This window comes from Pantherophis guttatus, chromosome 2, assembly GCF_059756535.1.
Source record: "Pantherophis guttatus breed Tessera chromosome 2, ASM5975653v1, whole genome shotgun sequence".
NCBI lineage: Eukaryota > Metazoa > Chordata > Lepidosauria > Squamata > Colubridae > Pantherophis > Pantherophis guttatus.
This window is the reverse complement of record NC_142064.1, coordinates 157,690,943-157,717,475: the sequence shown is the minus strand read 5'-3', so window position 1 is coordinate 157,717,475 and position 26,533 is coordinate 157,690,943. Positions and strand designations below refer to the sequence as shown.

At 44.3% G+C, this 26,533-nt stretch overlaps 1 protein-coding gene across 1 annotated transcript; it reads left to right on the top strand.

Annotated features, from left to right (window-relative positions):
- The first annotated feature begins 915 nt into the window (after positions 1–915).
- Positions 916–22,333, top strand: ENGASE (endo-beta-N-acetylglucosaminidase). The gene is made up of 14 exons (XM_034412833.3): positions 916–1,238; positions 6,031–6,107; positions 6,202–6,403; positions 7,855–8,003; positions 9,265–9,422; positions 12,915–13,063; positions 13,981–14,146; positions 14,426–14,529; positions 14,765–14,873; positions 15,746–15,930; positions 20,456–20,607; positions 20,738–20,843; positions 21,155–21,269; positions 21,797–22,333. Exons 1-14 carry the CDS (start codon positions 1,120–1,122, stop codon positions 22,238–22,240), a joined length of 2,235 nt encoding a protein of 744 aa, XP_034268724.2. The 5' UTR covers positions 916–1,119; the 3' UTR covers positions 22,241–22,333.
- Positions 22,334–26,533: the final 4,200 nt, after the last annotated feature.

Sequence of the window (26,533 nt, the reverse complement as noted above, 5' to 3'; positions counted from 1 at the left end):
GTGGCAAGGTGGTCATGTGACTGGATGTGCGTGGCCAACTTGATGTCACTCACATCGAGGGGTGCCTCGCCGGCCTCTACTCACCTCTCCCCTCCCAGCCACTCCTTGCCTGCCCGCCCGGGCTCCTTAGGTCCCAACAGGAAGCAGTTGTTGGAGCTGTGCAGCCACCAGGAGAAAGAGTTGGCAAAATAGCTGGCTCAGTTCTAATTGGATCTGACCGAGGAGGCGGCTCAGCAGAAGCACCTCATTGAGGACTAGGAGCATAGGCTTTCCAAGCAGAGGGAAGACCTGTGGGAGTGCAAGGCTAGGTACCGGCACCTGGAGGTTCAGCGGGCTGAGATGGTCAGCCAGTTCCAGGCCATGATGCAGTCCCACTAGAACAAGGCCCTCTGGCTGTTTGCCACCAGCGGCACTTACCTCCAGCCTTCTCCCAAAGCCCCACACCAGGAGGCTGAAGCAGACTCTAAGTCGGAATTTCTGCCCACCTCCGACCCACACAAAAAGACCCCAAAGGGGGAGACTTTGCAGCAACATGAGCGTTCATTGCACATATCTGACCAGGGGACGTAGTTTGAAGACTCCTGATTTAGTGCAATATAAAAAATGCAAATAATATTTCTGTGGACCACCAAAATTTTCTTGTGGACCACCAGTGGTTCATGGACCACCAGTTGGTGACCGCAGGTATAGGCTCTCCTGCTCGAGCAGGGGGTTGGGGTTAGAAGACCCCCAACATCCCTTTCCAATTCTATTATTCGATGTTTTACTTCAGAAGACCAATAAGCGGCAGAGCCTCTGAGAATAGGCAGAGAGCATCCTCCTTTGTCCTAATTGCCACTCTTCATAGTTAATTCTGGAGGGATTTTTAAATGGGAAGGCGTGGTTTTCTTTCCCTCTGAGAGTGGCCGGCGCCTTCCTCTTTCCGGAAAAGGGTCGATCGTAGCCGACTATAACAGCGCGCTTGCTCCGGATGACAGCGGACGCGTATGTTGCCCCTTCGGCTCTGCTTAAACGGACTGCCCGGAGAGCAGCTGCGAGGATTGGCTGGGGATAGGAGGTGGCTCCATGTGACCGGGAGGAGGAGGAGGAGGAGGAGGAAGCCGCCAGAGAGAGGCAGCAATGGAGGGCCGTGAGCTAGACGCAAGGCAGAGAGGGGCCAAGCGCGCCCAGGAAGAGAGCGGGCGAGGGCTGGAAGAGAACCAGGCTTCCGCCAAGGGGCGCTTCAAGTCTGGGCTAAGGTAAGGAAGGAATGGGAGCCGGCTGGGAGTCTGATGGGGTTTTGTAACGGGGCAGCCTGAAGCCAGTGCCAATGGAAAGCGTGTCGCTCGGGTGATGGTTGCGCTCTTCCCTGGAGAGAGAGAGAAAGAGAGAAGGGGGGGGGGAGAGAGGAGCCTTCTGCACACGCTCAAAGGCTATGCCAGCTGTTTCCTGTTGGAAGGAAAAAGAAGCCTTTCCCTTTAAGGATTGTTGGAAGGCAGAGCTTTCCCTTCTTGAATTCAAAACTCCCGGCTGGGAGATAACTTCGAAATGATTGGAGGTCAGAGGCTTGAGAGCAGAATTAGTTCATTGTTTATAGGAAGGCAGGCAAGAAACAAATTCAAGCACAGCGTTCCGAGGCTAGCCTGTTTGAACTGTAAGAATAACCCCTTTTTTATATCCTAAAAGGTCTTTTGATTTTCTATGTGACCCTTTAAAGTCTTTTGAAATTCTTTTGATTTGGCATGTGAAACCTTTGATTTGTGTGTGTGATTGGTGTTTAAATCCTACTTTTTTGTGATTGGGTTCTTCCGTCCTGGATCTGGCAAATAAGTAATTGTTTTATAGTCCAATCTCTGTTTTTCCTAGCCCTTTGTAGTTGTTCGTTCCCTATAATTAATCAGTTTGCTATTACTGTGTTTTAGTGAATATCTCCTTTTCTCATGTGTTTAAAATTCTAATTACTTTGGCTTGATTTCTTTTTGGGTGTTTGCTTTTTTCTGTGTCCCATACCTGTTTGGATGTTGCAGGCCCCTGTACTTTTGTCCTTCCTTTGTTGTGGAAAATAGGGTGGCTTCAGCTTCTTAATGGCCCATTGACAAAGGTGGGGGCTGAAACTTCTGCCTGAGTTTCTGCTTATTTTCTTTTAGGGGAATTTTCCTGCTCTTTTAATATTTTTTTTGAGTTTCTTTTCCCTTTTTTGGGAGAAGAGTGAATCATATCTTCCAACAATCTTTCATATATATTTTTTTCTGTTATCCCTATCATCTAGAGTGGTATCTGGATATACCTCGTATTCCTGGGCAATTTGGATCATCATGAAAGCTGCCTGCTTTCCTGAGGTGCTTGATTTTGGGGGGGCAGGACTACAAGCTCTTAAGCAACTGAGACACGGGGTGGGGGGGTGGGGAATGCGGCTTGCCTGGTGAGCTTCACTGGCTGATTGGAAACTCCCTTTTTAGCCCTTCCAGATTTGGGCTGGAAAAATGGCTTCTCTGCGGCAGAAGTCTGAAAGCAAGCCTGGGTATTTCCTAGAGTCTTCAGAGATGGGTTAGAAGTTTCTCTCAACTCTTGGTGTATGTTATTTCCCATGTCTGGAAGCAGAGTCCTGTCACTTGGGAATCCTGAATTTCTAAGTTTTGACAGGGGCTGTGAATGGGCAGGTCCCTTGGCATAACTCTGCTTCCTTTCACTTGGTGATCTCTTGATGTCCTGCATCCAGCCCCCTCATTCTCCCAGCTTAGGCTGAAGGCCTTGCTAGGAAAGCACCTTCGCCCGACTGAGGATGGAGAATATGTCTGAACCTGCTTTGCATGAACCACAGATATCCCATAAAGTCTTGCCTGCTCTTAGCATCCAATGGCGTTTAGAAAAGCCAGTTCTAATCTGGTTCAAAGGGATTCATCAGAATCCTTTTCAGAATTTGGGGCAGTATTAAGAGGCACCTTGATATTGTAATAATGGCAGCCTTACCTAGTTGCTGAGAGGATCAGATGGAGCTTCCCCCCTCACACATCTATGGTGGCTTAACCAGTTAAGTCTATGTATCCTTAAGTCAGCAGGATTTGTCTATACAGGTAGTCCTCAATTTACAACCATCTGTTTAGCAACCATTTGAAGTACTGAGAAAGTGACTCAATGCTTGCACTTAACAATCATCATAGTATCTCCATGGTCACATCAAAATTTGAACACGTATTTATAACTGTTACTGCATGCCAGATTCATATGATCGCCATTTGTGACCTTCCCAGCCAGCTGCTGACAATCAAAATCAATGGAGGAAATTGGATTCTCTTAACAACCACACAATTTATTTAAAACTGCAGTGATTCCACTTAATACCATGGCAAAAAAGGTAATAAAATCAGGCACAACTCACTGCGTTGCTTAGCAACAGAAATTCTGGTCCCAATAGTGGTCATAAGTCAAGGACTACCTGTATCACCATTATTTATACAGATGAAAGAGAGAGACACACGAAATCCAGCAGAACATCCTTGCAGGAAACTCTGCAGAGATTATAATCTTAGTGTTCCCAACATTGGAAACAGGTGGAATTGCATTCCAGAAACAGTGGAATTGCAGAAACCTGGGATGATGAAGTAGAACTTGCCTACCACAAAATTAAAGCATTTTTAGTCAGCCGAAACCAACATTGACCTGAAATCATCTGTTCCCACTCTTGATTTTTATCCTGACTCTGTCATGGCATCCACAGAGTGATCGGTTTAATTCTGCAACCCTCCTTCTTTAGCGCATTACCAGCTGCAAAGCAAAATATCTACCAATCATGGCATCAGGGGCATCTGCATTTTAAAAAGAGAAAGAAAAGAAATTCAGTCTTGTGTCAGAACTGCACAATTGAAGCCCTGCCTTCCTTGATGTTTTGACATCCCAAACTGGTTAACCTGGGCAGCACCACAGCCCAAAGGGGAGAAGACTGGTCTTAGAATCTGTCATCTCTGGGTACCTCCTCTTAATAATATAACACAATTTTAGTAAATTTATCTATTTTATACTTATGTTCATTTATATTTTATGTAAAATTTAATGCAAGGTCCTTGGTGCTCTCCAAGCTTGGTTGTTTTCTTACAAATGTTTCATTACCCAAACCAGGAAACTTCATCAGCACTGAAATGTCTGCAAGAAAACAACCAAGCTTAGGGAGCACCAATGACCCCTCATTTCAATACTGACCTACAAGTATTCTTGATCAGTACATGATTTAATATTTATATATAATAATTTAATGTTTTTATTAATACTCACTTATATTATTATTTATATAATTAACTGTGATAACAAATTTAATGAAGAAAAGGAAGAATCATGAACCAAGATAAGGCATGGAATCGTTTCATGGGAGTGATTACTTTTCTTTAGAATTTCTCTCCTTCCCATCATTTTGCTGTTATGCTGTTTCAGCCTATCACTGAAACAGAAAAGACCACACAGCTATAGTGTAAGGGTTGTTGTGCCAATCTGGTTGACTGCTAATGAGTGATACTCTTTCCTTCCACCTGTTATTTGCATCAAAAAAGCTAATTAAAGTCTCCATCCAGTTGAACTTGAAATGGTGACCACAAAGCTACCACACCCTTGTTGCTTTCTTGGCAAAAATATTCTAATAATTTTTGCTGATGCTACTTTATAGTTTGCTTGATGGGTTTATACAGCGAGCCTTGCAAATCTGATCACAATTCAGCTTGCTGATATTTTTTAAAAGTGGCATAAGTCTTCAGGTTCATGTTGAATCCTGCTGATCTTGTAGACAGGTCTGTGATGTTTTTCTTCATTCCTATGGACAAGAATGATTGTCCCATGGCTATCTGCAAGCAGGGACGTGACCCTGATTAGAGATTGGAGGTGCAAATAAGGCCCTGAATTCTATGGCAAAATCTTTGCCCACATCAGGGTCACATTGCTATAGAACTGAATCCAGTTTATAATTCGTCTCTCTGCTAGGCCAAATTCTATTGCAGTCTCTTCAGAATCTAAATCTAGAGCAATCTCTGCAGAAAATGTGTTCCTATGCATTTAAATTGTTCAGATAATCCTTCAGATAAATCCTTCACTGGGGAGACACTCAGTCTTTTTATAGCATTTTACTGGAAATACTATGTTCATCAAATTATCCACCAAGAAAGTTGCCTATTTTGGTGTCTTGTCAGTGACAGTCAAATATTTATTTGTTTGTTCATACAGGCTATCTCTATATCATTGTATTGAAAGAAATAGTTTATTTTTTATCTAATAAGGGGTTTTGTGCATGTTTTTCTGTTTAATGATTTTGTACTAATTTTGTTTGTATCCAGACACATATTATTGAATGTGTCTGGACGCAAAGTGTTGAGTGTAGAGAAATAAATAAATATGGCCATCTGTGTAATGAAGATGTCTTCCCACAGTATGAAGAGTATCTGAGGGGTGAGGATGGGAACTTTTAGCAAGGCAAATTGCTCTTTTGGGATGTATTAATGGGAACAAAACATCCAATTCTCAAGAAGTAATCTCTACTCTGTCTTAGTCAGGCCCCATTTGAAATATTGTGTCTAGCTTTGGGTACCACAATCCAAAAAAGGCATAGAGGAATTGGACCAAGTTTAGAGGAGGATTGCTAAATTAGTGAGGAAACTGGAAACAAAGTCCTGTGAAACCTGCTTGAAGGAAGTTAGTTCACAGAAGGTAAGACAAAGAGCATCACGAAAAGCCTTCAGATAATCAAAAATTGTCATGGAAAGGAGGAAGATGACCTGTTTGCTGTTAGCCTAGAGGTCAGGACCAGAATCAGTGTGTTGAAGCTTCATGGAAGTAGATTCAGATTAGGTATTAAGAAGAATTTCCTGTTGTTAAGAGTGTCAGCCAATGGAACAGGCTGCCATTGGTATGATATTCTTCTAATGAACATCTAGACTTCTAAATGAAGTCTTCAAACAGAAGGATGGATAGGTGTCTGTCTAAAGTAGAGAGCTGGAATAGATGACCTCTGAGGTTATATGCAATTCTATATTTCTATGATCCTTCTGATTCTTTTTTTCTTTTTTTTTTCAGTTTGCAGCAGGATATGGAGAGTCAGAGATCTTCCGTTCACCATAGAGTGGTCAATTTTGCTCCTGATCCACTCCCTGGTAAGATTTGCTGTTGGGTGGCTTGCATTTTCACTCCCAGGGAACCAGAATACTTCTCTGCTTGAAACCGTAACCTCTGAACTTCTCTTTCCAGCCAGGCAATACGACAGGCACACCACTGAACCAATCAGCTTCTACCTATCTGGATTGGAAGAGCTGCTTGCTTGGAAACCCACCAAGGATGATGCTTTCAATGTGTCTACTGAACCGTTGGCTAAACGCCAGCCCCCTCTTGAGAGCCACCGGCCCCGCACACTGGTCTGCCATGACATGAAGGGAGGCTATCTTGAAGACAGGTGGAGAATGAAGCAGGCTTTGTAACTGTTTCTCTGCTAAAGTTGCTGGGACCATTCCATACCTCCTGGCTATCCCGGATAGGATTTCATTTGCTCACCTGCCAGGGATTCCTGGTTAGTTGGACTGGCCAGATGCAGCTTTCAAATCAAGACTCATCAAAGCTTTTCATATAATCTTATAACATTATAGTCTTATAATTGAGACAGTGGTCCAGGAAAATATTATTACCTTCATATTGAAAATGGAATGTGCAGGAGGAGTGTTCAGGTAGAGGTTTGAAAAAAAGCTGCTCAGATTACATTTTTAAAGCCGAACTATGTGTGACATCAGTGGTGATGTCAGTTAGACTTTTCCAACCTGATATCTTCCTATGCGCATCCTGATTTTAATTCCAAGAATGTTCAGCAATGTTATGTTGGCCTAGGACAGGGGTCTGCAACTTTCAACACTCAAAGAGCCATTTGGATCTGTTTCCCACAGAAAAGAACACACTGGGAGCCACAAAACCGTTCCCATGCCTCACTATTTCTTGAGTGGCCACAAAACTAGCTTATGTAGTTGAATTAAAGGTTCTGTTTTCTTCTGAAACTTTTCTTTTCTTGGATTTATCCATGGTTGGCCTACCCGGGGTTGAAAAGCTCAATAAATCACGTGCCGGCAGGTGTTGCACATTGGCGGTTGTGATGCATATTTTGAGTGACAGGGAGACGCAGCAGAGGGGTGAAAGAGCCACATGCGGCTCCAGAGGTGCAGGTTGCTGACCCCCGGCCTAGGAATTCCGGGTGCTGAAGTCCACACCTCTGCAACCTGATTGTGGGGATGGCTGGGGAAAATAGTAGGTTTTGTATTTTTAAAAAAAATATATGTGAAAACCGCCTCCACAGGGCTGTAACTTTGTAGAGATGTTGGTAGGGATTCTCTAGTCTGGAGTGATCTATGGTGAAAAGTACAGCGAGGTTCTAAAATGATTCAAGAGTTTTGCCCTCCCCCCTATCTCCCCTCCCCCACCCAGTCTGCTTTCTGGCATCTGTGCTCCACTCAAGGGATCTGGTCCCCAAGTAGTTTCATTAGCTGTATTATGTGTCATTCAAAACAATCTCTTGTTTTATTGGCTTCCTGTACTCCTTGAAATTGGCTTTGGAATGCTTGCGCTAAAAGGGAACAGGGAATTCCATTTGGCTTCTGCAATTAACAGGGGAAATCCAGTTGTTAATGTAAAACCTCCTAAGGGAGCATGGCAACTGGGCTCCCTTGCTTTAGGTGGAGTAAAAATAAATGATAAACAGCTTTGGCTGGTTTGAGTAGGCTGAACAGAGTGATAAAGTACTCGGTGTAACTTTGGCCTGTTGGGTGCAAAGCTGAATGCATTGAAACTCCTTTCGGCCTTTGCTAATTTTTTCTCTCTTTGTCATTGTTGTCTCCCCCACCCACCTCCCCGGTGCCTCTGCAGGTTCATCCAGGGCTCGAAGGTGCGTGACCCCTACGTGTTTTACCACTGGTGCTACATTGACATTTTTGTTTACTTCAGTCATCACTTGGTCACCATCCCCCCGGTGGTATGGACTAACGCTGCTCACCGCAACGGTGTCCTCATGCTAGGTAGGTTTAAGGAGATGGTGGCTGGCCTGAGCAGAGTCCTTCTCTGAAAAGTGACATATTTAGTGCATGGAGTAAAGATGGAGATACTCGTGTTCTGGAATCTTTCCCTGTCCTTCTTCCTTCTGAGATGGAGGGCTCCATTTCTGGAGCAATGGAATCACTCTCCTGCCCATTAATTGTGTTTTTGGCATTGTGCTGTTAGTTGTTGCTGGATGGATGTATTCCTACCTGTGTTTTCCCGAAAATAAGACCCTGTCTTATATTTTGTTGAACCCCGAAATAAGCGCTTGGCCTTATTTTTGGGGAGGTCTTATTATTTTGGGGCGTGTGGAGCAAGATGGGGCTCCTCTTGCTGTCTTACCTGATTTCCAGCTCTGCGTTTAAATATTTTCAGGGAGGGCTTATTTTCGGGGGGAGGCTTATTTTAACACATGCGCTCAAAAGCCCGATTGGGCTTATTATCAGGGGATGTCTTATTTTCAGGAAAACAGGGTATTACTCTTTCCTCTTTCTGGAAGTTCCTGCAAAACATGGGAATTGTCATTGGCCCTGGTCAAAGTCCTGGATTAGGACTGGGTAGTCCTGAATTCAAGCTCATCTTCAGCCACAGAAACTCACTGAATGTCTAAAACCTGTTACTCTCTCAACCCAATCTGAGAGTTATTGAGATAAGATGAGAGGAGATAACCAGATAACCCACCTTGAACTCCCAGGGAAAAAGCTCCCATTTTGTATATATAATGATTATTTACGCAATTTAAAAAAATAATTGGATTAGTCTCCATAGGGAATAGTTTCAAATCCAGGAATTGTGGTATGGGATACATTCCACCTGAAGCAAGGGGGGGCCCAGCTGCCATGCTCCCTTAGGAGTTTTTTCATTAACAACTGGATTTCACCTGTTAATTGCAGAAGCCAAATGGAATTCCCTGTATCCCCCATTTTTCTGATAGCATCTCTCTTGTTTGGCTTTGCTTAATGGCAGAGACTATTTCTGACTTTTCCAACATCTAGCTTGGTGTCACTTTTATGTTCTGTGGATTTTCCAGAAGGATTTAGTTGGCCTCTGGTGGTGAGCAAAATACTGGATCTGGTCACTTCTATGCAGCTAGGCTCTCTTATTTTATTCTTTAACCTCTCTTTGGTTGATATTCCTTCTTTAGGATCAGTGCTGACTCCCTGCTGGCCTGGTCAGAGAAATTTTGAAGCAGACAGAAGCTCAGAGAGTCAATGTCTGCTCTGTTGCCTCTCTTGCTTGCAGGAACGTTCATCACAGAGTGGACGGAGGGGGAGAAGACGTGCGAATCATTTCTGGCAGGCGAGGAGGAAGCGTATCTTGCGGTGGCTAAGCAGCTGGCTGCAATCGCAGAGTTTTATTGTTTTGATGGCTGGTTGATCAACATTGAAAACCCTTTGAGTGTAAGTCAGATTTGCTTCCTGCTTGTCCCCTCCCTGTACACCTGGATCTATGCTGGCCTAAGCCAGGATGGAGCCTCACAGCTGTTCCTGAAACTTGTAGGATCTGCATTCCTATAGGCATAATGTCTACCGTATTTTTCGGAGTATAAGACGCTCCGGACTATAAGACACACCTACCTTTTTTGGTGAGTAAAACAAGAAAAAGAAATCTGCCTCTGCCTCCTAGCAATTTTGCCTCGTTGCAGCAAACAGCAAATAGCCTGATTTACTTTCATTTTCGTTTTCAGCATAGCTTGATTAGCAAAGAAAAAAAGATTTGCTCCCAGCAATTTACCTCCTTGCAGCAAGTAGCAGAGGCCTGTGCAAAACAGCTGAGAGCAAAACAACTAAGAGTTGGGAGGCTGATCCAATCAACTTGTGCTAATTAGGCTGTGCTGAAGCTGAAACGAGCTGTTTCTTCTTGCTGCTTGCTGCAAGGAGGTAAACTGCTGGGAGGCAGAAGCCAAAGGGTGGGGGCCAGTGGGTGGGCGGGGCTACATTCGGTGTATAAGAAGCGCCTAAATTTTCACCCCCTTTAAGGGGGAAAAAGGTGCGTCTTATACTCTGAAAAATAAGTTATATTAAACAACCATAGATACATTCTATATAGAGTAGATAGATTCTCTCTTGTCAGATCCAGCCTTGATTCTTTAAAGATCCTGGTGTCTGCAAGAGATAAAGGGGAGAAACCAATTCATCCTCCAGCTTGTACAAAAACTAAAAGTAACAATAATCAAAAGAGTTTGAGGGCGGTGGGCGTTTCATTTTGCGACTGGTTAAAGCTTTTTACCATTTTGACTGCTATATATGGACTTCCATGTTTATATATTTTTCATTATTTGTATTCTGCCCATTTACGTCAAATTAAAAATAACATAAAGTACCCATTGTTAAGAGAAAGATATAAAACTTTATTATGAATCAGCATCCCCAACCGGGAACTGATGCCTCAGGCCTCAAATGTTCCTAGGAAAATTGAATTCCCAAAGACTAAAGGTATACAGGCGATCTGGAGTTTGGGAGACAGTGTGTTGCAAAGGATTTGGGACTTCCAGTAGAAAAAGCCCGCCTCCAGATTCTTCTTGCCCTAATTCCTGTGAAGCACCTCTTTTTCAGCTGCTTAAGCAGGATGTTGGTTTAACTTGCTCTTTATGTGTTTTAGAACTAGTTATGGCATACTTTCTTATTTATCTATTATTAAATCAATTTAAATGGCTGCCCAACCCACAAATTATAACTCTGGGGGATAGCATAGGATTACAGCCAATACCACATTCTGTAAAAAAAGAAAAAAACAAACAAAAAAAGACCTGATGCAGTTGAGGCCAGTTCATAATCATTCAGCTCAAAATCATTTCATCCACTGCCTTGACCCAGTGGTTGGTCTGGGGAGAAGCCAGTCCTGGAGGTTTAATTGAAGGCTAGCAAGGTTGAGGTCACTGAATCTTGGGGAGGAGGGAATTAGGAGTTCCAGAGGGAAGACATCCCAATAGAAACCAAAGCTGAGGCTCACAAGTGGAGCAGTACTGAGGACAGCAAGGCAGATGGCCTTGGGTTCAAGAAAATGAGCAGGGGTCGCCAACCTTTCAGACCTCAGGGACCACTAAATTCATAATTTTAAATCCCACGGACCACTAATACGATTTTTTAAAAAAAAGATAAATAGTATTTAGTGCAATATAAAAATGCAAATAATTTTTCTGCAGACCTCCAAAATTTTCTCACGGACCACCAGTGGTTCACGGACCACTGGTTGGTGACCGCTGATCAAGAGGAAAAATGTAAAGAAGTGAAATCAGATTCTTCCAGACTGGAAGTCTTGTGAGTGGACATGAGTGTCTGTGGAATGAAGTTTATTGTGTGGATGTCCATGTGTCACACTAAAGAAGTCAGGCTTGTTTGCAGAGGGTAGTTAAGATAATAGCTATGAATAAGTGATTGAAGTGAGCAAACATCAATCATGGGTGTGATTGCCATTTTGAATTTTTTGATGGCCCCCTCCCAATGGACACCTAGAAAGGGAACAATGTATCAAGAGGCAAGTTGCTTTTTCACTATTTTCTTAAATGAAAAACAAAAGCTGAGATGAGGTTTAGAAACAATCACAAGGGAAGTTTCTGAACTTAAATCAGAGGATTGATATTTAGAAGAGGGCAAGGAGTATATTTGGCCATTGATATTCTTTTCCCCAAAAGCAGGGATGGTCAGGACAAAGAAGGTGTAGGGGCCAAGTCCAAAACTTGGTTTGATTATGTTGAGATTTAATTGAATGTCAATATAATTACATTTGATTAATATGTTTATTCCCCATAAATTCAAAAATTTTCTCATCCTATGTAATTAAAAATGGCACTTTGGTGGCAAATTTTAAAAGTGTTTTAGAGGTACCAAACAAACAAGTCCTGTGTGTGGTGATTGTGAGGAACTATGCATTCCTCATTTAGCTCAAAATGGTGCTTCTTTAAATCTGAGGTATTTATTTTTTCCCCACCCATGAAGTAATGAGGACACCTCTCCAGCTTGCTTTAGGGGTACTACTTGTCTTTTTTTCATGCATAGGTTGACGTTTAATTCATTCAATTTTCATTCATTCTCTTTTTTTAAAAAAAATCTGCTCACCACAGTCACCTTCTTTCGCAAGCCAGCAGAATTCTTTTCGCTTTCATTCATGAGAATTCTTTCCTTCAAATCTTTTCCTTTAATGGAGATAGTTTGGGTGAAAACAAGCTCCGTGGTGAATGGAATGTGCATTTTACATATTCATGTATTCTGTGTAGCACTGCTTCTTGAACTATTTTCTGCAGGATATCAACAACTTGGTAACTTGTTTCCAAGATTCACACGCACACAGTATATTTAAATCAATAAATTTATAAATAAATAAATAAATAAATTTAGAATCCATTCCATTTCCTTAGCCATATCCCTTCCTTACCGCAAATAAAGAGGAGATGGGGGCAGATATCTTTCAGTCACACTGAAACCTGAATGTTCATTACTAGAAGGCTTTTGGAGGGTAGTTCCATCCTCCCAAAGATATTTTATGTGAAAAGTCACTTAAGTAAAGTAAAAACTGATTTTCAGCACTCGCTGTAATTAAAAAGAAATATTCAAGTAGACTGAATGTTCTGTCATTTTTAAGACTTGAATAAATCTCTTGCCATGTATTGATGAAATAATATTGTTGGACGCAAAGTCATAAACCATGCTTTTTACTTCAATACTCCCTTTTCTTTTTTTAAGAAACAGTCATAAATGTTCCTCATTAAAATCATATAGATTGTCTGATATTCCATGGACTTTAAAAGTTTAAGGACAACTCCTACAGATGATGGATGTACTTTTATGTAGGGAGGTATGGCATTCTGTTGCAATCCATGGTTTGAAAAGTGCAAGGTATGATTGATTGATGGTTTGCAAAGCAGAGTGACTGTGTTTTAACTTTTCTGGCAGGTTTCAGCAGCTCAGAAGATGCCCCATTTCTTGCAGTTTCTGACAGCTGAGGTGCACAGACTGGTACCTGGAGGAAAAGTGTTGTGGTATGACAGTGTCCTGAAGAATGGAGAGCTCAAGTGGCAGAATGAGCTCAATGAACTAAACAAGTGAGTCCTGCATTAACTTCCTTTCAGATCTCTCTCTTTCTCTCTCTCTCTCTCTCTCTCTTTCTCTTTCTCTCTTTCTCTTTCTCCAAAAAAGCCGAGAAGAGGAAGGCGAGCAGGGCCCTCAAGCTAAAAGTACTTTGTGCAACCCTACTGAACTTCCACTCTCATATAGCATCTTCTTGAAATACTAGTCACACAATTGTGGTGGCATAGTCATAAAGTCAATAATTGCATCACATGGAATGTGGTGGCACTTACAAGAGCCAATAAGTGGATTGCTAACATGAAACTGCTTTGGGTAAATCTTCTAACCAAACAAGTCAGAAAGGTGGTTTTGAAGATGGAGCAGGAGATTAATTTTGTTATTTGAAAGAAGGCCAAAATATGAATGTCAATGCAAACTCTAAATGTTTGAGCCCTAAAATAACTCCTGTGCTTAGCAAGGAATAAAAAAAAACTGGTGAAAGTCATATGGGACTTGTTCTAATGATTGGGGATTAATGCATGATGGTCTGCCTTCCCAAATCCTGGGGGGAAAAGGGGGCGGTCATATCCATTTGGGAATGAACAAAGAACCATGGAATTAGCCAGTGGAAGTGTTTTTTTGGCCTTGGCCATAATTGCTTCAGTAGAGAAATTAGCAGGCTTGGGCTACAAAAAATCATGAAGATGGAAAATATATTCCTCGTCTGGTGCTGTCCATATTGGCTTGGTTTGGAAATCATAGAAAGTGTCTATTCAAGCTGGATTTGTAGAGAAACCTGGAAGGCATCAAGTTGGAGAAAACTGAGTGGGAGCTTTCTGGTCATATTAAATGATGAGACATGGGGAGTTTTTCCTGGAGACCCCTAAATGGGGTGTATGCCTTGGTTGGCAAGGCTGGCTCTAATTTGCCTCCCTTGCTTGTGTATTTGCAGAGTTTATTTTGATGCTTGTGATGGCTTCTTCACCAATTACAACTGGAAAGAGGTACATCTGCTGCGGACTAGAGAGGTGGCCAATAGTCGGCAGACTGATGTCTATGTGGGCGTTGATGTGTTTGGACGAGGCGATGTTGTGAGCAGTGGCTTTGATACCAAGAAGGTAGGCTGGTGGGCACCCAGAACAATGGGAGGCTGCCTTGCAGGCATTGGCTACGCCAGGCACGATAGATCAACGTTTATTCTGATTTGCTCTGGGAACCACCAGAAGCGACTCAAAAGCCCGTCACGTTTTGCATAAGTGACCCTGCTAGGACAGCCTGCCAAGATATTTGTCCTTGGGGAAGGAAGCGGTTTTCTTTGAAGCCCCGAAGCAGCCATGCTCTAAATCCCCATAGTAGAAAAATGGCGAATAAATCTTTTATTCTTTGTGTCTCTTCAGTCACTGCAGATGATTCGGGAGCAGGGTCTTTCGGTGGCCCTCTTTGCACCTGGCTGGGTATATGAGCACCTGGGCCCAAGAGACTTCCTGAACAATGAGGATAAGTAAGGCCTATGTGGGGAAGGACTTTCTTCTAGGGGTGGCCTTCAGGAGCCCCCAATGACGAGATTATCTCTTTGGGGCTCTGGGCTGAGCAGGCCTAACGGGCGAAAACTTTCAGACCCATGGGGATATAGTCATTTCTCTCTCTTTGCCACCTCAGGTTCTTGATGCGGTGGACTCTGGGCTTGTGAGGTTATGCAAAGACTGTTTCCATGACACCCTCTTTCCTTCTTGTAGATTCTGGGCCCTCCTATCGCAGCTACTATCTATTCACCGCATTGTCTCCCTCCCCTTTTGCACCAGCTTCAGTCTGGGTGTGGGTAATCGACACTTCAGTTACGGACAGGTAGGAGAACATGGAAAAGGGACACTTTGGGGAGGAGGAATGGAGCTGGGAATGAGCGGGCAGAAGGTAGTACTGTCAATCCTTTTCCTTAACCCTCTCAGGGCCAGAGCAACCCTTCCATGACCGCCCGATGGATTAGTGGGATCATGCAGAGGTCAAGGCCATCGCTGTCTTCCAAAAATCATAGAGGACTTTAGGAGATTTTCTGCAAAGGAGTTCTGTGACTAGTTATTGGTCTTGAATCTTTTTCTAGGATTCTCCCGTGCAGACTTATTTTCCAACAGTTTTCCTTGAACCTCCATGAATGTTGCTCTAGGATTTCAGCTTCTGCGTCTTATAACTTCACTGTATTTCAAGTGCGGATAGAAAATGAGACAGCCTTTGGAATAGCCATTTCCCCCCTTTTTGAGAATGATGTGTGTCAAAGCTAGGCTTTGGCTAGGTGGCTCAGTGGCTAAGATGCTGAGCTTGTCAATCAGAAAGGTTGGCAGTTCGGCGGTTCAAATCCCTAGTATAGGTCTCCTGTGTGAGCAGGGGGTTGGACTAGAGGACCTCCAAAGTCCCTTCCAACTCTGTTACTGTTAAAGTGCTTGATGAGCTGGAGGGAGCCTCTCTATATTGTCATTACTTTTGGAAAGAAGAGGCTTACTTAGAAAGTGGAAGGGTGTGTCTGGTGTTGAAAGTGTGCTGCTTTTGGGCAGGGAAAGAGGGCCTGTGTACTGAAAGTCGCATCTTCAAGGGCTATTAAAATGTTTGGGGTTTCCCATTGCAAATGGCCCTTGGGTGTGCAAGAGCAGTCCTTACTGTGGGCAACATGCTTTGGAAGTCAAGATGTCCCAACTCAGCCTGCAGTGGCTCTTTCCTTTCCTCAGGAGACAAGGACAGAGCCGTGGTACAATTTAAGTGCTCAAGAGATCCAGCCAATATATGGCAGCCACACAATGCCTGACAGGGGCTGGGTGAGGACCCGGTGCTGCCTGCAAGAAGCCTGGTGTGGGGGAAGCTCCTTGCTGCTGGAGGGGGCTATTCCGCCCAAGGCTGATCACATCACAGCCAGGTGAGTGCTGCCCGGGGGGGGGTGGGGAGCGGGGGGGGGCAAAATCCCAGGTAGCGTTTATGCCTTTCTCAAACCTTGATACTCTCCAGTTGGATTTACAAGATCAGTCTCCAAAGTCCTTCTCTCTCTTTCTGGGCACTCCTCCCTCCTACAAGACCCCCTTAGCTCAGGGATGCAGCTCTACAACAGTCATCCCATCTCAACAATGCACGAATGTGGCTTTGCGAGATTTGCATAGGGAGGTCCACTCAAAAACAAAGTTTTCTGTCAGCAGAGGGCCAGGATGGATGAAAAACTAATTTTCTGCAACCAATTGGCCAATAGTTATGATTGTGGCTTGTGGAAGAGATGCCATCTGCATAGCTATTACTGAAGGAAGGAAATTCAGGGGCAAGCATCTGGCCTGCCATCCTCTTTCTGGGCTCTAAAAATGAAACATTTCCAATAGAGTTTCTGCATTAAATTATGACCAGTGATTCCAAAAGGCTTTATGGTGTTGAACATCTGTGAGGAAGACCAGATGTCCACCTGTTGCCTGTGCTCCTTTCTTCAGAGCTCCAAAGGCCTACTGTCATTTCCTCTGGAGACTCAAAGGCTTCTCCTCTAAGTGCTATTTGAGGCCTAACTATGCAGGACGGCAAAACACAGGGTGAGCCTATGCCAGGGGTGGGCAATTGTGGCTCTTTTACAACATGGGAGTTGAAGTCCACAGGTTGTAAAAGAGCCACAATTGCCCACCCCTGGCCTATGCCATTAAACAGACTCCTCACTTTGGGCTTCTTTTGAGTCACAGGGATGGTGATGGAGACGGTGACCTCAGGGATGTTAGCTAAGCAGAATCCTCCAGAGACGTCTTGTCCTTTCCCCAAAGTGTAGCATTTTCAGGACAGCAATGCAATGAACCGTGTTGGCCAAGTATGATAACCAAGGGAGCTCCTGAATCATTTTTCTGACTATAAATGGCCTCTTGCTGAAGCAGCTTTTGATGTATATCCCTTAGAATATTACCTTTCATAGGTCATCAAAACATTTAACTATCCTGTTAGTGTTCTCTTGTGTCATCTGCTTATGTGCACACACCTACTTTAAACTAAGAAGAAGAAAGCTGTGCTCTCCAATTTAAGTCTTTGGGCTTCTCTCCTTTCTTCCAACTAGCCAAATCTGCTTTAAGTTGGCAAACCTGATTGATGGCTGCTCAAAGACAAATTCTCTTCCAGTGCAGTTGAAGGCAAGGCTGCCTTTCTTCGAGCTGCTGATCCCACCGTTTCTTTGAGAGCAAAAGGAGCCTTACACAGGCAAGAGAGGGTGCTTCTCATTTTACACACTTACAACTGTAATAACAATAGTAATAGCACTTAGACTTATATATCGTTTTACAGTGCTTTACAGCCCTCTCTAAGCGGTTTACAGAGTCAGCCTATTGTCCCCAACAACCTGGGTCCTCATTTTACCTACCTCAGAAGGATGGAAGGCTGAGTCAACCTTGAGCCTGGTGAGATTTGAACTACCAAATTGCAGGCAGCTGGCAGTCAGCAGAAGTAGCCTGCAGTACTGCCCTCTTAACCACTGCGCCGCTGTGGCTCATCCTTGACTTAAAATCACAACTGAGCCCAAAAAGTTTCGTTACTAAGCAAGAGTTGTTAAGTGAGTTTTGCCTCATTTTGATGTTGGGATGTTTTAAATTTGGGGCCAAAGTTGTGTAATACTTTTAACAAATTTTAAATTTTGTATTGGGATGTTTTTTATTTTGGCTGTGCACCGCCCTGAGTCCAGCAGGAGAAGGGCGGTATACAAATTTAATAAAATAAATTAAAAAAAAAATTATGACCCTTTTTGTTAAGCGAATCACTGCAGTTGTTAAGCGAATCATGCGGTCATTACGCGAATCTGACTTCCCCATCGACTTTGCTTGTTGAAAGGTGGCTGGGAAGGTTCCAAATGGTGACCACATAACTGTGAGAACATGCAATTGCCATAAATGCATGCCAGTTGCCGAGCCCCTGAATTTTGATCATGTGATCACGGGGGATGCTGCAATGGTCGTGCGTGTGAAAAATGGTCATAAGTCACTTTTTCAGTGCCATGTAACTTCAGATGGTCCCTAAGTGAAAGGTTGTAAGTCGAGGGTTACCTGCATTCCCACAACTAGAAAAGGTGAAGAATTCATATTTTTCACCCTTTCTGAGGCTTAAGGAAGAGGCCGTCAATCATTAGAAGAGCTGGGCTGGGGCCTGGATTGCCTGGATTCCTCACTGCCGGATGTGTCCCTTTGATTGGTGGAGCTGCCTCACGTCCAGTATGCTGCAGCTCTGGCTCTCCATCAGCAACCTGGTAATCAGAACTAGGGTGGGAGCAGGTGGAGGGGGGAAATGATGGGACCGGTTGTTTGGAAGTGAGGAGTGGAACCCACTTTCTTTATCGACTGTGTCCCCATCAAAGTATGGAGGGCACAAAGACAACACTGGAGCAGAAGTTTCTCCAGGCCTTCTGAATGAAAGAATCACAAGGCAAGCAAAGGAAAAACATATACTAGTTGTGCTTTTTCCTCCTTAGTCACAAAATACCCACCCTCTTGCTTTTACCAAGCAATCAAAATTGCAATAGCAATAGCACTTAGACTTATATACCGCTTCACAGTGCTTTTACAGCCCTCTCTAAGCGGTTTACCGAGTCAGCCTATTGGCCCCAACAATCTGGGTCCTCATTTTACCGACCTCGGAAGGCTGGAAGGCTGAGTCAACCTTGAGCCTGGTGGGATTTGATCTGCCAAATTGCTGGCAGCTGGCAGTCAGCAGAAGTAGCCTGTAGTACTGCACTCTAACCACTGCGCCACCACGGATGTGTCTCTTGTTAGGAGCTCAGACATTATTTTGGTTCTAAGCTAGTACGCATCCCAGCTAAAAAAAAACCCTAGAATGTCAGGTGTTTGAGAGATGTTTGTGTAGATTTTTCTTCACTGACCCTGCACATTTTGAAAAGCCCCTGATCACAAAGAACAAACAGATGGAGCAACCCCGAGAGAGGTGACTTTCTCATTGTTTTGCTCGTGCATTTTTAGAATCTGTTGAGAAACATTCTTTTGCGATGTTGTCTGGGCTGCCCTTAATCCCTCGAATTGGCTGGACACATGGTCCTAGCCAAGCCTCTGGGCCACCTGTTGAGAAAGAGACTCTTGAGTTTACAAGACCAGGGTGTGTTCTGTGGAGTATCTCCTTTCTGGCTGCTGAACAGAGAATTTGGAGTGTTCTCTGTGGAGAATGTCTCATTCCCTCTTTCCCTCAAAGCGCTTTTCAGTCCAGGATGCCTCAGGCTAAGAGTCAGTTCTTGTTCTGAAGAGAGGATAAAATTGGATTAGATCTCATTCTGTGGGGATCCCAGGATAGATTTGATCATAGGAGGTGGGGCTGACCTGAATAATGAAAACAAGAAAAATAAGAAAACATGAATGTAAACTCTGATTTGATTATACAGGGAGTGGAGAAATTGGCATGGCTGTGTTTGATATGGCCAGGAATAGATGAACGCCCTCATAAAACACAGCGGCAACAGCAGCAGTTTTCCATATTTTTAAAATCAATTTTTATTAACTTTATCTTATATAAAATACAAACAGAAGTAAAGGTAATAGGAAAATGGGGAGAGGACTAGAAAGGAGAAAGAAATAAAAAATAGGAACTTCCAAGTTAGTAAAGTACAAACACAATTACAACCTCAACTTTTTTTTTACTTATACTTAATTAGTGGGAATCTTTCCGTTTTTGCACATACAGGATACTCGCTGCAATCAACATATATAATAAAGTTCCAATTTCCCCCCAGGTCTTTAGCAACAGCAGCAGTTTCCAAAAATTGCTGTACTTCTGTACTACTCCTGTAATCTGGGGGAGGAGGCATAGACCCAGTTCCTGGGGGAAGGAAAGAAGGAGGGAGGAAGAGGAAGAGAGATGGAAGGGAATGAACAGCTGCTGTCCAGTGAAAAATTGGAGTGGGCATATTTTAGGGGAATAAAAACATGAGGATGATTTAATTAAAACTGCAGAAAGTACTGGGTGGAACTCATCAAGGTTTTTACAGTATGTAGGCAAAATAAAGTGACTGTGTCTCAAAGAGCATAATGTCCAAGGGTGAACCAATAGTTTGGTGTGGTTGTTACAAAGCATATTCAAGGTGTTGGCTAAGACCTGTAAAGCCCTAGATGGCATGGAGCCAGGCCTACCTATGGAACCATCTTCGTAGTTACAGAGGCCTTTTTAATTTCAGCTCCCTGCTTCAGAAGGTCGCACGGTTAACTTTGAGGTCCTTGGGAAGGCATAACCACTTGGCCCGTCCCTTCATTGCTCATCTGAACCTCCGTTACGTTATTCTGTCCCTTGTGCAAAGTGGAGCAGGTGGGGTAGAGGTCATTGGTCTGGGAACTTCAAGACCTTTTCATTTTGAGATGGTGCTGTGCTACCTCATGGCCCAGAATTGCCAGTGACGATGTATTCTCTGTCTCTTTCCCTGTCTGGGGCTTGGGGGTTACCAGGCTATTCTCATTCCAGATGCCAGCACCCTCACGGTTATTCCTGGCCTTGATTTTTAAACACGAGTCCCATTTCCATGACGCGGCTCTGGCGCCTTTGCTCACCACCCGAGAATCATGGTCGCGCCCTGACAGGGGGGCATCTACTTTATCAGGTAAGGCCTTTTGTCTTGAGGACTCCTTGCATGGATGCTTACAGCGTCCTTGAAGTGGCCTAGCAGATGTGACTTCCAGGTTTTGCTGGCTCATTTCTTTCCCCTGCTCTGTTGGATGTTTCTTCTGCAGCAGAACCAACACGACATACGCCCTCCTTGCTTCACACACCTCCTCCCGACCTCGCCCGGTTACTCAGAGGATGCGAGCAGTGTGGGGAACATGGCTGGCAAAATCGGTGAGTGAATGCTAAATGTGCAGAATGTTGTCGCCGCTCATTTTCTCTAATGAAACTGTTTCATATGTGGCAGCAGCTACCTATTGTTACTACTCTCCCCTTGTTCTGTGGCATTATATCATATGCTCCCCTGTAGAGGGGAGCCTGCTGTCATCTTTACCCATTCAGCACCACGCATGTGGATGATGGAAAGGAGGGTCAAAAGGTTAGCCCTTGTGCCTGGTTGGCAGAAGCATTGTGGACGGTCAGGATGGACTTAGTAATAGCACACCAGCCACTGTGTCTCACCTTTCCCATTACTCCCTTGCTAGATGCTATGAATTAGAGCTCCAGAATTGCTTCCTGGATGAACTCTCCCTCACTGTGTCCCGTCGTCAACCTGGACAGGAGGAGATGCCCTTCACTTGCCGCCTGGGCAAGATCTGGGTGAGGACATTGTGGAAAGCAATTGGGAACTGCCATGAATAGCTTCCAAAGCGGGGGTGGGTGGGTCAGCTACTTTCCATTAGTTATCCAATATGGCTGGGAAGACACTCTACAGTCTGGGCCCTTGTTCTTCAAACCAGCGGTTGCTTCACACTAGGCTTTTGCTTCTCATCAGAATGGCTGAAAAGTTGCCATCCCAGCTGCTTTGTCCACTACACTCCTTCCTTCTTGGTGTTTATACCAAAGTTATTCTCTCTTATGTTTGCTGAGTCTGGTTGATGCTACTAGATGCACTTCAGACTTTAATCCCTTCATTGCCCTACCCCACCCCACCCCCGTCAGTGCAAACCATGCCAGATCCTGCAAGCACTTATTCTGAGAAGAAACTTAGGGGCAAGGATTACTTGATCCAGGTTACCTAAGGGCCCCTCTTTATCCCTTCATTTCCTCACTGCTTTCCAGTCCTCTGCTATGAATCTGTCCAATTGCTTGGTGACCATTTCCCTCCCTTGTGCTTTTCATTATAGGTGCTGGATGCTGCCTCCCTGCGCTCACAGTCCACTCCCAATGCTACCAGCGCCATGTTGCCCATGGATGCCTCCCATGTCCACTGGCACCGGCCTTCAGCTGAACACCTCTCTGTCAGTCTCACCTTGAGCTGGACTTATCCTCCTAGCAAGGCCACCTGCTTCCGTGTGCATCACCGGACTGGGTCGTGCATCAGAGACTCTGAAGCGCCTCTTCTCCTGCTTGGGGAAGCTCACGTCTGCCTGTACCGCGTGACTCAGCTAGCAGTGCCTAACCCGCAAACTGTATCCTCATGCCGCCTGGAGTTCCTGGTAGAGCCAGTCCCTAATGATGGGAGCAACATTGATCCTGCCATGTGGGGAAAACTCATCTTTGTGTACTCTAACCCAAAGCTGCCAGAGAACACTGCCACACTTTCTCCACACCCACACCCAGGCCCATGACCATAACAGAACATTAGTATTTGATGGGTGAAGCTTCTGTCTAAGAGGTATACAAGGGGACATCCTTTTAATAAAACCTCTCTGTTGCTTTCATTAGAGTTACTATTTCTTTGCTTGGGACATGGTCCTGTTGTCTCACAGAATTGACATTCAGGAGCCAAAGATATTTGGATGTACACGGCTCCTGTGTATTTGGCAGGGAATAAATGTTCAAAACAGATTTCTTAATGCACAGCATAGCCTACAGACCTTGCTTTTAAAATATAAACTTTCGTTCACTGCACTGGTACCAATAGCAGTGTCGTTAAGCTGGAAACAGGTGGAAGTTGTCAAACCCGCCGATTCCAGTCTGAGCCCTTTAGTGAAGGAAAAGGGATAGAAGGAAAAATCATTACCTCTCATCAACAGGGAGCTTTATTCTCAAATGAAATAGGAGGGTGGTAACTTTCGGAAATCTAGGGATGAGGCCAGTGTCACAACTGTGTGAGAAAATTTCACTTTCTTAATAAATAACCAATACTGCAGAACAGTGTTTCTCATCCTCAGTAACGTTAAAATGGGCGGACTTCAACTTCCAGAATTCCCCAGCCGGCATGGATTCTGCATTTCTGCATAGTTGACCCAGAGACCCTTAAACTTGTGTTTCCTCTCCACCCCTAGAAACCACTTCCCAGCAACTCTTCCCAGCTCCATTGTTGTTGCCTGCAAATAATGAGAAGGGAAGATGGCAGAGACACCCCTGGGCATTTCATTATGCATCCCTATATACAGAAGTGGGTTGGGAGTTGGTGCACAATGCAGTATTCTTTTGCCATGGAATCTGCTTGGGTTGTGGTGGTAACTGGACTACTGCAATAAATAGGGATTTGCTCTAAGGGATGCACGGCCATTTGCCGCTCAGTACTGAATGCAGTTCTAAATCTGTAAAGGCTAAGTAAGTATATTGTGAGACCTGTTATTTCTTCAATGGGATTATTCCTATGGTTCCCTGAATATTAAGGTCAAATGCTGGATTTTCACTGTACTGCTGTGGAAGCAAACTTGCTAACTTTTAAATTCTTATTCAATTTCGTATTCATAACTGCGTTGTGCTTCCGTGGCATTTGTTGCGGTTGCCGCAGCTATTAATAATGTTGCAGTAAAATTTCTGCCTTGAATTTATCCTCTTTCATAGATACTCAAAAAATGATGGTGTTTCCTTCCCTAGGATTATTAGGAAAGCATACAAAATCTAAAAATACCAACAGCATTTTTGTGCACTTTTGGTTTTTACAGAAAATAAAGAGTGCAGTAGAGTTCAAAGTTTTGCTTAATGATCAGTCCCTTCTCTCCGGAGGGGCGGGGGGGCGCAAAAGAGCAATTTAAAATTTTAAATAAAGTTCTTTTTTTTCCCCCTTTCTTTCCCCTTGTGGGAAGTGCTGGAGCCCAATCTCCTGATTTAGCTGAAATTAAAAGCAGGGCTATGTAAGGAAAACGGGGGCCTGTACGCAGAGCAAAACACGAGTTGTAAGTGACACGGAGCAGCTGCACTGCCGAGGCGCTGAGGGTGAAAAGGGGCCACTGAGCTTTGTGTGCCACTGCAGCGTTCAGAATTAAAGTTAACCTAGTCATTGCACTTCTAGAATGTTGTACAATTTTTGTTCCGGTCCCTTGGCCACTTTGGCAAGAGCTGACAATACTATTTGTTTCAGAAGAAACCTCTCAGGTGAAATGATTTGTGGTGGCTTGCTTTGGCTGCATGCTTGGCTCTGCTGCAGGTTAGGCAGTGAGATTTATAGGAAGCCGTGTCTGATCTGAATGAGAAGGAGGTTGAATGGGAAGCTCCCACACTCTTTTACAGCGCCAGGGTGGCAGCTGTAATTTCTTCCCCGTTTGCTGTAATAGGAATACTTTTATTTTCCCATTCTGCCCCATAGACGGGCAAGTACCTGGGAGAAGACCATGGTCAACCATGTCTGGATTGCTGCCAAGGAGGCTACAGGGACGGGTCCATGGAGTTGAGCTCAGTTTGAAGGGGGCGTTGCCTTTAAACTCTTGTGGGAGGGTCAGAGAACGGACCATGCAGTCTCCCGCTTCTCTTCCTGGTCTGGTCTGATCTGGGTTTGTGGGGAGTCCCTCTTGCCCTGCTTTGCGCAAAACCACTACCACACCCCCTTTCTGAATTCCTGATGCAGCGCTGGCAAGAGAATTGATAGCAGCAATTATTCCTTCGCAGTCTGGCCTGCAGGCAATTAGCAGCTGGGAGTTTGGCCAAGCACGGCACACATGGGGATCTCGGCTCTTTGCTGCACAGGCCTGTCTCCACATGTGGCCACGGCTCAAGGCAAAGGAAATTGATACAGCGACATTTACGCTGCCGGTGCTGGTCAGATGGGCATGACTGCAACGAGAGCAAGAAATTGACATTTTGAAAAATGTGGGCCCTGGCATAGGGATGGACTCATGACATTTTCTCTCTTGGTTTTGGATTTTTGCTCTTTTTAACTTTATGCACCAGGGCGCCCATGTTGCTCAGCTGTAGCCCTTATTTCAGGCAATGAAGATGCCGTTTTTTTAATCTCTAATGTTTCCTCTTTCCTGTCCTCTCCCTCCAGTGGCACATCTTCATTAATTGATGGAGGCGGCATTTATGATGAGAAGTTCTTGTACAAATCCACTGGGTCTGTTCTGTGGACATGGATGACAGCCTTCTCTGTGTACTTGGGTTCTGAGTATTTATTTTTAAAGTACAATTCTCATTTAACTCTCCCCTAATCATGCTGACTGGAGCTGGTGGGCAGTGAACTCTGATACAGAAATCTGCTAAGAGTTTTCATCCTCCACTTCTACGGCCCCACCTGAGTATTTCCTTTACACCCGCTCTTTCTACTCTGATAAGCATTCAAGGCAACTAAAAATGTCCCTTTAAAAGGGTTTCTCCTGCAGATCTGCATAGCTGAACAAATGGGCAAGGAAAGAATTGGCTTCCTTAGCCATCAGTCTCAGCCCCTGAAATTGGGCCCAGTAACAGATCACTACTGCCAATGTTCTCCATACAAGGTGACATATGATCTTTGTAACTTGCACCAGTTAGTTTTCTGGCCTGATTTTGCACGATTTGCAACTTCCAGGCATTTCCAGAGTGATAGGAATTGATTCAGACTGAGATGATTTCCATACGAAGACAGAATTACAGCTGGAGGTCAGGGGTGTCTGCAGGGCAGGGGTGAGGTCATACCACAGACAAGAGAGAGCAGGGTTTCAATTGTGCAGTTGTGATTGCCATCTTGACTTTACCGCCCAGCTCACCCCACACCCCAATTCTTTCAGATGTGGAGGTGGCAAATTATAGGAGTCTTAAGATGTAGAAGGAAATAAATGCTATTTATGGGAACTATATAATTCAGTCAACATATAACCAACTGATCAATGCAAAAAATCCTTGGTATGAAGGGATGCAAAATATTATGAATCCCTTTGAAGGAGCTGCACTTATGAACCAGCAGGATGCTTGCAGGGCAATGAGTCTGGGGCTGCCCAATGCCTTTCCCCACCTATCTTGGGCATGAGCAGCAGACACAGAGGAAGCATGGGATGTGGTGTGGTGGTGGGGTGTGTGTATGTTTGTGTGTGTGTGTGTGTGCGCCCAGACAACTGGCCCTAGTGTACAAGCCTAATGGGAATGTTTCTCCTTATTCAGCAAATGCAAGCAAGATCATTTCCCTGATCGGCAAATAGGATTTTCTCAATCCAAGAGAAGCACTGATTAGATGCTCCAAAGCATTGGGTGTATGAGATGTGCCTTTTAAAAACCCCACTTCTAAGCACTGTGGATTGACAACTTTTTTGCATCTACATTGAGCTCTCCCAACCTAATTAGGGCAGAAGACCAAGACTAGATACAGGAAAGGGGGACTAGAAGAGATATTGGGCACACTCATTCTCTACTCTGTCCAGCCCAAGAGGGTTGCAGTAAAATTAGCAAAATGAGTTGGGTCAAAGCTGAATGACCTGAATTAGATTGAAGGGAAGGGAAAAGGATGCAGCAAGACGATTGGGTGGCTTTGACAAGTTAGCCAGAAATGTTCTTCGGGATGTTAGTAGTTTGGGCACATGAACCGATTCTCTGCAAGATTTCTTGTACTGCCTACTAGAAAAGATTTGCTTTCTGTCCCTGGTTTTCTCCTGTTTAGGATCTTTATCATACATCCGCCTCTTCCTAGAGCCAGAATGGGACAACTCACCGCAGTCAACTCGCTATGGCCAACTCGCTGCAGGACAACTCGCCATGGCCAACTTTCCATGGGACAATTC

Excerpts from the sequence above, each read along its gene's own strand:
- ENGASE (XM_034412833.3), top strand. The coding sequence starts at position 1,120 with ATGGAGGGCCGTGAGCTAGACGCAAGGCAGAGAGGGGCCAAGCGCGCC. Across the intron at positions 1,239-6,030 it reads CGCTTCAAGTCTGGGCTAAG|TTTGCAGCAGGATATGGAGA; the intron begins GTAAGGAAGGAA and ends TTTTTTTTTCAG. Across the intron at positions 21,270-21,796 it reads GCCGCCTGGGCAAGATCTGG|GTGCTGGATGCTGCCTCCCT; the intron begins GTGAGGACATTG and ends TTTTCATTATAG.